We start from the raw sequence: 10,979 nt of genomic DNA on the forward strand, positions 1-10,979 counted from the left end.
GGAGGGGCAGCCCCTTATGGGGAGTGACCCCAAAGCACCAGTGGGAGTGGGGAAATGAGCCCCCCCACAGCCCCACAAATGCTACATGGCCAGGAGCAGCCATCCAGCCCATAATGCTGGTTTTTGATAGTTTTAAACAATGTCCCAGAGCAGCCCAGGGGTAACACACCCCAGTGCCCATGCTGGGCCGAGGGTCACACAGAGCCCAGCACTACGCTGGCTCCAGCATCAGGACTCAACACGACCACGGGCAGAGTTTAGCCAAAAGTGAAACTGCAAGTGTGGAATTAAAAGTCCTACCTAACCCTACCTGGCAAACCCACTGGGCAAGCAGGGACATGTTGTTTCAGCGACTCCATTTCTTTTCCTGATTGAGTCCTGAGCCTCTCAGCTGGCAGGACAGCCCTGGGAAGGCAGGCAAAGGGCTCATTTCAGAGCACTTACAGGGAGTTGGGCATGGTCTCCTGGCAGATGCTGTTCCTGGAGGAAACACGGTGGGGCAATGCTCCTTCTTTCCAGGCAGGAAACTGCAGACCCACACAGGGAAGGGTTTTGGTGCCTGGAGCATGGTCCAAACCCTGAAACCCTGCTGAGAAGGGCCTGAGTACCCAGGGGTTCACACAGCACCAGTCCAGGGGTGTCCGTCAGCCTCACCCCACACCTCTAACAAAGCTGCATTTAGAAACCATCAGACGGGTTTGAAAAGAAAATAAAAAGTGAGAGGACATGAAGAGAAAAGGGAAAGAAAGACAAGTTTTAAAAAGGGGAAGAAAAATATTTAGGGGGAAAGAAAAGAACACAAAAGCCTTCCATACATTTTTTTGTCTCTCCCCTTATGGGCACTGGGACTTTTGGGGGACACACAGGTTTTCCTCACAGCTCCAGCCCCCAGTCAACTCCTCATTTTGGGAAGATCCCAAAAATCCCTGCCTCTAGGCCATGCTCCTGGTGCATTCTGTGACTGCCCTCAGCCATAAGGGGAACCAGAGAAAGTCTGAACAGGAACTTCACAAACGAAACCCCAGCGATTCCATGGAGCTGGGCTGGCTCTGCAAACCACAAACGTGGGTGATAATCTGGGGGTGGGGAACAGCCCCCTTCCAGGCAGGCTGAGCCCCTCGAGCCCCATGGAGGAGCACTGCCAGCCCTAAGTCAGCCCCTGCTCCACACAGACATTCCCAGTCAGCTCTTCAGTGCTTCACACACAACTTTCTGCCCAGGGCTGTGACACTCAGTGTGTTCTCAGCCTCTGAACTGATTTTACAGGGAAGACACAGACGCTTTCAGAGAGCAGTTTCCAGCCTGTCTGACCCTCCTCACTCTCCCATCACCTGAGGCTGGCAATGAATTGTCACCACCCTGTTACCCCAAGGCTTTGTATTTGGCGCTGCCTATCAAAAACTTCACAAGTCTTTTTTTGAGGGGAAAAAAGCCATCTGGAGCAAGGAGTGATTTCAGGACTCTGATGAGGACCAAGCCAGCAGAGCAATTATTTCAGGCAGTGAGGTAGAGTAACCCAGCAGGCATTCACAGGAAGCCATTCATCACCAGCTGGGCCTTGTCTCACACCTCTCAGCTCCCAGACCCTCCACAAAGATTTGGGAAACAGAACCACATTTCCCACCCACCCTGAGGTGACACTCTCAACAGCACAAGATCAGCCCTGGGGAAACTTGAGGGGAAAGGGTGAGGCACAGGCCTCACCAGTGACCACTGACTGGGGGATGGAGCACAGCCCCGAACAGCCCCATGCCCTCCACCCTGCCAGGGTGACACAGGGTGGGCAGGCACAGTGTCCCCACCCATGCAGCCCAGAAGCCATCACCCAGCTTCAGGGGGGTGCAGGTGATTCAGTTCCTCACTGAATCGTTCTAAACAAGCCAGTTGGGTCAGGCCAGGGACTGTCAGGAGCCAGGAGATCCAAGCACCTCTGACAGGAGGGCCTTTCCCTCCAAAAAGTCCCAGGACATGGGCCAGGAAGCTGCCCTGAGCTGAGGCTTTGGTTTCTTTTCCTCATTTATCATTTCCTCTTTGGGGTTATGCATAAACACAGGAAGCTGCTTCAAAGACATCAGGTCAGCTGAGAAACAAAGCAATTTTTACCTTTAATTGTGCCGTGAGCCCAGGCACCAGCTTGCCCAGGGCACAGCACTGCCAGGGCAGCACGTGGCACACGCTGGGTGTACAGTGACTCGGCTCAGCCAGCCCTGTGTGCACCTGCATGGCTCCAGCTTCCAAGGATTAAGGGTTAACAGAGTAAATCCACCTTCCTATAGAGCAGAGACCTTCCCCTTTCTACATCTGCTCTATAAACCAGCAGGGCAGAACCTGCCTGGACCAGGGTGGGCAGCAGAGGAAGGAAGTGGAAACATCTTCCCCTGCACTGGGAGACAAGCAGAGTCTGCTGAGTTTTTGCCACAGCAAAGGTCCTGTGTTGGATTTTTGCTGTAGAGCTCTCCCCAGATGTGCCCCATGAAGCAGCCAAGGTGATGTCCCCTGGGACAGAGTAACTTACACAGAACATACACAATCACACAATCACTGGGTTGGACGAAATCTTTAAGATTGTCGAGTCCAACCCATGCCCTAACACCTCAACTAAGCCATGGCACCAAGTGCCGTATCCAATCTTTTTTGAAACACATCCAGGGATGGTGACTCCACCACCTCCCCAGGTAGACAATTCCAGTACTAGATCACTCTTTCCATGAAAAATGTTTTCCTGATATCCAACCTGTATCTCCCCTGGCACATCTTAAGGCTGTGTCCTCTGCTTCTGTCAGTGCTGCCTGGAGAAAGAGACCAAGCCCCACCTGACTACAACCAGCTTTCAGGAATTGCAGAGAGTGATGGGGTCACCTCTGAGTCACCTCCAGGCCGTTCCTCACAGGGCTTGTGTTCCAAACCCCTCTGGATGTGCTCAAGTGTCTCAACGTCCTTCCTAAACTGAGGGCCCAGAACTGGACACAGCACTCGAGGTGTGGCCTCACCAGTGCTGAGTACAGGGGAAGAATGACCTCCCTCCTCCTCCTGCTGGCCACACTGTTCCTGATCCAGGCCAGGAGCCATTGGCCTTCTTGGCCACCAGGGCACACTGCTGGCTCATGTCCATCCTGCTGCTGACCAGCACCCCAGGTCCCTTCCTGCCTGGGCACTGTCCAGCCACATCGTCCCCAGCCTACAACATTGTAGGGGGTTGTTGTGGCCAAAATGCAGGCTCAGCACTTGGACATGTTAAACCTCATCCCACTGGACTCTGCCCATCCATTCAACCATTCCAGGTCTCTCTGCAGAGCCCTCCTGCCTTCCAACAGATTGACACATGCTCCCAGCTTAGTGTCATCTGCAAATTTACTAATGAAGGACTCAATACCCTCATCCATGTCATCAATAAAAATATTGAACAGGACTAGCCCCAGCACAGACCCCTGAGGGACACCACTGGTGCCTCATCCCCAGCTGGATGCTGTGTGATGGCACCCAGTATAAACTGTTCCATTACCTTACCAGGCACTGAGGTCAGGCTAACTGGCCTATAGTTACCAGGATCGTCCTCCCCACCCTTTTTGTGAATGGGTGTCACACTGGCCAGCTTCATCTGGAACCTCATCAGAGAGCCAGGACTGTTGGTAAATGATGGAGAGAGGCTTTGCAAGCTCATCTGCAAACTCCCTCATCACCCTGGGGTGGATCCCATCTGGGCCCACAGATTTATGAATACCCAAGTGGCTCAGCAGTTCCTCCTCCTGGATAATGGGGGACCATTCTGCTTCCTGACACTATATGACACTCCAAGAGGACAGTTGTCTTGAGGACAAACTGTCTTCCCCCTAAAAAAACAGGCAAAGAAGGCGTTAAGCACCCCCTCCTTCTCCACAGCTGCAGTTGCTAAGTTCTCTCCCACATCCAATAGAGAACAAAGGTTGGTCTTACCCGTCCTTTTGCTGTTAATCTATTTATAAAAACATTTTTTATTGTCCTTCACAAAAGTTGCCAAATTAAGTTCTGAGTTTCAGCCTCTCTAATTTTTTTCCTACATGCCTATCAACCCCCTCAATACTCCCTAAAAAACCTGACCCCAGGCAGCAAATCTCCCTGTGGCATGGGTCCAGTCAACATACAGGGCCCTCACCCACTACTACTACCCTTCTTTTCTTCTCAATGTTAGAGGTGGTGATCCATGTGACACATGAAGTGTAATTGGGAAGCTTTCCAGACACATTTTCTCCTATGTCATCTGGCTGACCCTCTAGATCCAGGGCCTCACACCTATTCTGAAGTAGCACCTGGGTAGGTGATGGGGATTACGAGGAACTTTTATTACCTTTCCAAGCAGGAACCCATTTCCACTCTCCTTCATCCACCAGGTGTCCTCCTATTACCTGACAGTAGGAGGCATGGGACTCCTCTGACTCCTGGTGGGCCTCCACCAATCTATGTCCCTTTCACTTTCCCGAATACTCCTTAGTCCTTCACCTTCCTCCCTAAGCTCGGCCACCAGTGAAAGGAGATCATCCACCTGTTCACACCGCAGTCAGGCTTCTTCTGCAATGCCCCCTGGTACCACTGATAAGCTCAAACACTCCACACAGGAAGGGGTCTGGACAGACACATCCTTTTTGGAGAGTTTTATTTGGCTACATACACCTTTACTAACAGCAGTTTTCGATCATATAAAAACCATTACTAACAAAACAACCCAAAACCAACCAACCAAGTCGCAACGAACTAAAAACCCCACTAGCAGGAGGAAACGTGAAACCCTGTCTGCTTACTCTGCCCCCACAAAATGCCATGCCATGCCCTCAGAGACCTGCCACACTGCTGCCCCCCACACTGCTTAGAACTCTCTTTGAACCTCCCCGCTGCTGGCAGGAGGAAAACCCCACCCTGCACCTGGGCGGCTAAGGAGAACAGCAACAGCTTTCACTGTACCCAGTGTGTATAAAAAGCCAGAGTGGAGCTGCTGGTAACAGCGTAACTCCCTCCTCTCCTGTGTCCTGTCCCCTCCTCCTTCAGCTCCATGTTGGCTCAGCTGCTTCTGGTTTCATGTTTTCAACACCTCCACACAGAGCAACGAACACTTCAAGTACAGGAAAACAGTGATCCAAACGGCAAATGGTGCACGTTTAAGACAGTAAGGGAAGTTTATTCTAACTTTTTCCATGGCCACATATAAAATAACAAGCAAAACACTCCGGCTGTGCCAAGGGAAATGCTGGCTTAGGAACAGAGATGTCCAGGCAGAGAGAGCACTTTTTCCACAGAAAGGGGAAGTGATGCATTAAGCAACATTTTGCAGAAAACCCAGCAGCAGTTGCTTGTTCCCAGCCCACCTTTCTTTTCCAGGAGATGCAAGAGATCATGACTAATTCTGAAACCAGCTTTTGCTACATGAAGCCCAAGGCCTCTATGGCTTTGGCCAGCCTAGTTCCCCTCCACGCCAGAGGCCCCGCTCCAGAGCACAAGCCATCTGTGGCTGGAATTAAACTGAAACCCCCTGGCTTCTGAGCACACCCCAGTAAGAAAACACAGAGTTGAAGAGAGGTTTAAGAAAGTTTTAATAACAGAAGGTGCTGCGCTGGTTACAGACGACGTCCACGGCGACCACCCTTCCTGCGAGTGCTGTCGGAGGGGATGGGGGTGACATCCTCTGCAGGGAGAAAATCCACAACAGTTACCTTCCAGAGGTGCCCCCACCTGGGCACAGCCATCACCAAACACATCAGCACTTGGAGACCACAGGAGACACGCAGAAGGAACTCCCCATGGAGTGAAGGTATTTGGGAACTTGCCACAGGCTGGGTACCCAGGGCTTTAACACTTAGCAAGCAAAAATTCCCATCTCCCATCCCACTTAAACCAAGCAGCCACAGCATTTCAAAAGAAATGCAGGATGCTTGAAGAATTTTCAGCACAATCACTGCCACTGCATCTTGTGGCTTCCCCACAAAGTTCAGGACTCTCCCTACAACAGCTGGAGAACGTCACTATTACTGAATCACTGAGACCAGCAAGGTATTTTTAAGTGACTGAACAGCCATGTGACATCAGAGGGGCAGCAGCAGCATTCTGCTCCAAGCTGGGGTTTGCCCTGCACACAGAAACCTGGGTTCTGAGTACTGCTCTCACCACCTACTGGTCAATTTGTCAATTTAAGGATTTGTTTACATGAAATCCTTTCATTGGTGCCATCTAAGCAGCCAGGAAGAAGATCCTAAAGTTAAGATCAAGATGCCTACAAAGCTCATTTCCCTACATAATCCATTTTTTCCTCACTCACCAATGCGGCCAATCTTCATTCCAGAGCGGGCCAGAGCTCTCAGGGCTGACTGGGCACCAGGTCCAGGAGTCTTGGTCCTGGGAAGAGAGTCAGAACCAACAACCCCTTTAATGACTCAGAAGCTGAGTTTACAAACAGCAATATGAAAATCACACTCTCCATGCCAAACCACTCTCCTCATGTTCCACGCCTATTCACCATCAGCCCTCACAGCCATGTCCCCATCAGTGTCCCAGCCCTCCTGCTGTACCTGTTGCCCCCAGTTGCACGCAGCTTGATGTGCAGGGCGGTGATGCCCAACTCCTTGCACCTCTGGGCAACGTCCTGGGCCGCCAGCATGGCCGCGTAGGGAGAGGACTCATCTCTGTCTGCCTTCACCTTCATCCCACCGGTCACACGGCAGATGGTTTCCCTACAGAAGGAAAAGGTGATGCTCAGAGGAAAGCCATTCCTTGTTCTTCCCCCACACCAGAGTCTGGGTACAGTCAGGACCCATTGTTTCCAATGTTACCAGATCAATAAGCCGTACAGCACCCTGAACACTATCTTGATCAGAAGAGCTCACCAAGCCACCCAGTTCATGTCTATGCACCACGCATGAAGCCCAGCAGAAACTCAAGGATTTTAGTGGAACCTCTTTCCAAACCCAGTTTCTACTCTCACACCTGAATGAGCTGGGTACTGTAGCAAGGTGATGCCTGCCCCACACTTACTTGCCGGACAGATCGGTCACATGGACGAAAGTGTCATTGAAGGAGGCAAAGATGTGGCAGACACCAAACACATTCTCTCCTTCAGCAACCTGTGGTCCCAAGCTGATGACCTGCTCTTCCTTCTTTTCCTTGCCTTTACGAGGTGCCATTTCTGAACAACAACAAAAGAAATTTATGAGTGTGGGTAGTTTCTCAGCATTGTTACAGGATTTTATTAAATTCCTGCTATTTCAACCTTTTACGAAGCAAGAAAGATGAGTTACCACTGGCAAAACACAGGTAAGTTTTTTATAAACCACAGGATTCCCAGCATTGCTGTATGCTGGCACCTACAGCTGTTTAGTGGAGTCTCTATCCTGCTCCACTTCATGGCAGCTGATGTCCCCAGGTCCCACTACAGCAGTACACAAGGGAAATAATTTCCTTGATAACCAGCAATACTAAGCATTTCCCCTTGTTTATGGGGGTTTATGGAAAGAAAACACCAAACCAAACAATTACTACAGACCCAGCAGTCAGTAAGCCCCGAGTCTGCAGACTTTTCAAGTATCTGCTTGGGTTCTTCTGTTATTGGTCTCCCAACCACATCCTCGGGACTAGCCCAGCTAAGTCTCCTGCCCCTGAAGCCCACACCTAGCAATGAGAGACAGTTGGGCTGTGCTCGGTTTGATGGCCGGGGATTCTGTGCATGCGTTCCCAAGCATAGAAAAATGGTTCCCTATTGCCCCCTCCTGCCAAACTCCTGCTACAGCCGGCGCCCTACACTAGGGAGATGTCCGGCCGGCCACTGCACCGAGGCAAACAACCCCAACACAACCCACGTTCACTCTCGGCGGTGCCCTCTCCACCAACAGCCCTGAGCACGGTAACATCAATTAACAGCAGTGTCTGCGCAGCCACTCCGATAGCACCACAACTCTTTCTCGACACATCCATGGCGCACGGGCTCCACGGACAGCGCCGTCCCCAGGCCAGCGAGGCCCACACGGCACACGCTGCACGGCCGGCATCGAGCTCTGGGCGACCAACGCGCCGCGTTTCATCGCGGCCCCGACCGCTCCGGCTCCGGGGGAGGGCCGGCCCGGGGCCCAGCACCCCAGCCGGGCGCTCCGCTACTCCAGCCCGCGGCTCTCCCGCGGCCCATGGCCCCGCTCCGCCGAGCGCGCCTCCCCCGCGCCGAGCGCGCTGCCCCGCGCAGCCCCGGTCCCCCGAGGGCGGACGGCGGGCGCGGAGGCCGCGGCGAGGCGCGGGCGGGCGGATGGCGGCGGATCCGGCGCGGCCCGGACTCACCTGCCCGTCTGCTCCGGCGGCGGCCGCGGAAAGGAAGCGGCGGGGTCAGGGGGCGTGGGTCACCGCCTCACCCGGAAGGGGTAGCGGGAGGCGGCGTGTCCGCTGCCGCAGTCGCAGGGCCGTGTACCGATCCCTCCGGGCCGGGCCAAACCGTGCCCGTCTCTCCCGAGGCCAAGCCGGGCCGATCTCCCCAGGATAGCGCGGCCGCCTCGCCCCTCACACAATTCTCCCGCCGGCCCGACCTTCCCAAGATGGCGACGCCCTTCCCCCGGGTCCCTCCCCAAGATGGCGGCGGGCGCGTGTGGGTGTACGCGCTTCAGACGGAGCCGGCCCGGGAGAGCTTTGCAAACGAACCGGTTTAAAAAACAACTGTAGGGAAATGGTGTAATTCCAGCAAGCATCCTGCTTCCCCCTGCTGCAGTCGGCTCTGTTCCGGCTCAGCTAGAGCCAGGTTGGGGTGTAGCCTTTTCCCCTCGCTCTGCTGTCGGGACTGAGCGCGGTGAGGGGCCCTGCGGGTCTCCAGGCAGCTGCTTGCCCCTGCCCCGAGCTCAGGATTGCGAGAGGTGTTTGGGAATCCACCCACAAGACAATGTATGTGGTGGTTTGATATGTGCAAGTGGCATGTTTTTGTCAAGGAGCTGATGGGAGAGGTTTCAGTCCCGCTGGAATCTCTCAGGAGCTCTGGCAGCTGATGGGAGAAGCAGAGAAGCAACTGTGAACTGTGAGTGATGGCACAGGAACACCTCCCTGAGCTGTGATCGGGGAGGTTTGTTCCACCTCTACAAAGAGAATGTCAATTTGTAAATTTTTACATAAAAGTGGTCCAGAAAGGCAATATTTTCTGTTTCCAAGTGATTTTAGAAGTGCTCAGGAGAGTTAGATGGGGAACACCAAAATCCTTCGGAACAGAGACACAATGAAATTGAGTTTATAGTGCTGATGAGATGCTTCCTGGGCATGATCCTGCCCTCCTTCCAGCTGCTTCACCTGGTGTTGAGCTGTGTCTGGGAAACAGAGAGCTCTGAGCCACATGGAGCTGAGGTGTGAGGGACAGAGCAGGAGCACCCGTGGGTCCCGATATGGGGACACCTGACAGAAGTTCAGATCTGCACCCAGAACTGTGCTCAGAGCTGGGCTGATGGAGGAGCATCATCTGTACAAGGGAGGCTCCTTATAACAGCACTGCTGATGAGGCTGTGCCATTCAAAGGCCTGGAAACATCTGCAGGGAGGGTCCAGCATTTCTGCTTGACTGATAGTATTTGGTGCTGTCAGAAACTTCTGCCTCCTATCTCATGTCCATCACCTCTGCAGCTGTGGGGTGCTGTGTGTTTTTAGGGTAGCATCCACTTGTCCATATTGCCCATCCAGATTTCCCATACCTTTTCCTTTCTCTGGGCAAGCACTCCAGGATGCAAACCTCTGGGCTGTCACCGGAGAAAAGAGGTTTTGTCCTTAAGGCTCCCTCTGCACTGCCCCCACCCGTGCTGGGAGTTTTCTCTGGGGAAGCTCTTTGTGCTCAGGGATGTCACTGTAACCCCCATCTTGACCCATGGAACACCTTCACTTGCTCCTGTGTTTGATACAGTTTTTCCACTGCATCAGGGATCTTCCTGATTGAATATTGAAGGGAGGCTTTTAAAATACACACGCAGAGCTGCTGTAATTCCAGCCGGGAGCTCTAGTGACAGCGGCTGTGGCCTGATTTGGAGGAAAGAGGAAGGAAAGAGTCAGCAGCAGGGAGTGCTGCAGAGGTCAGCCTGTGTCAGGACACGTGTGCTGCGGGTGCCTTGTCTGAGGAGGAGCCTGGGGGCAGTGAGGGGTGCACAGGCAGCCTGGCAGGGTGGGTTTGTCCTCATGGAGCCACCCATGCAGCGCTGCCTGTGACAATCCTCCAAGAGGACTGTACAAGTCTATGGATATTCCCTTGGAACAAATGCAAGCCAGAGGCAAGGATACCTCCACTTATGGGCAACAGGCTGAAAAAAATATGAGCTGCTAAAAGAATTAACCCACTCTTTCAAAATCCTGTGCTACCTCAAAGTTGTTGGGAGACAGACTGCTCCCAGTCCCTCCAGCCTCTGAGCAGGATGAAGCTTTCTCCACTCCCTGGGACATATTCTTCCCTTTCACTATGCCTTGCACTAGTTCTGGTGTGTCCACAAGGGAGCTGCCTGCCCTGCAAAATGTTCCTGAGGCTCGAATGGCAGCTCCAGCCAGGCTGTCCTGCTGGGGACGGTGCTGAGAGCCTTCCCTGGCTGGAATGAAAAGGGAGGCACCCAGCAGGGGCCACAAGGATTGCGTCCTCCAGCCTGGCTGGGAAGGATGCTCAGGCCTCTGCGGGGTCAGTGCCAGAGATGATGTGTATTTGCTTTGAGAAATCCCCCAGATTTAGTTCCTTAATGGGTAATTAACATTCCAGCTGCTCCTTGGTAATAGCCTCTCCAGCCCATGGGAAACCCACAGACACGGTGACGCTGCAGGCGGATTTCATAACTCAGCCAGTGACTAAACGAAAAAGCCAGGCAAATGGGAATTCTGCTTCTAAGGTCTTCTCTTGCCGGGTTTTGGCCTTGGAGTAAACTGGTTCAGGCTGAGAGGGGTCAGTGGGAAGTGACTGGCCTGACCTGCGAAGGCCCCAGCTCCGGGATTCCCACAAGAAGGAATTTGTGGTGCTCAGATATCACTGTTTCC

At 53.2% G+C, this 10,979-nt stretch overlaps 1 protein-coding gene across 1 annotated transcript; it reads right to left on the bottom strand.

Moving 5' to 3' along the window:
- Positions 1 to 5,544: 5,544 nt before the first annotated feature.
- On the bottom strand, positions 5,545 to 8,551 carry RPS14 (ribosomal protein S14). The gene is made up of 5 exons (XM_033073531.2): positions 8,287 to 8,551; positions 6,997 to 7,147; positions 6,534 to 6,695; positions 6,284 to 6,360; positions 5,545 to 5,653 (listed from the first exon to the last, which is right to left on the bottom strand). Exons 2-5 carry the CDS (start codon positions 7,143 to 7,145, stop codon positions 5,586 to 5,588), a joined length of 456 nt encoding a protein of 151 aa, XP_032929422.1. The 5' UTR covers positions 7,146 to 7,147; positions 8,287 to 8,551; the 3' UTR covers positions 5,545 to 5,585.
- Between the last annotated feature and the right edge of the window lie 2,428 nt (positions 8,552 to 10,979).

The sequence above is a fragment of the Catharus ustulatus genome, chromosome 15 (genome assembly GCF_009819885.2).
Source record: "Catharus ustulatus isolate bCatUst1 chromosome 15, bCatUst1.pri.v2, whole genome shotgun sequence".
NCBI classification, from domain to species: Eukaryota; Metazoa; Chordata; class Aves; order Passeriformes; family Turdidae; genus Catharus; species Catharus ustulatus.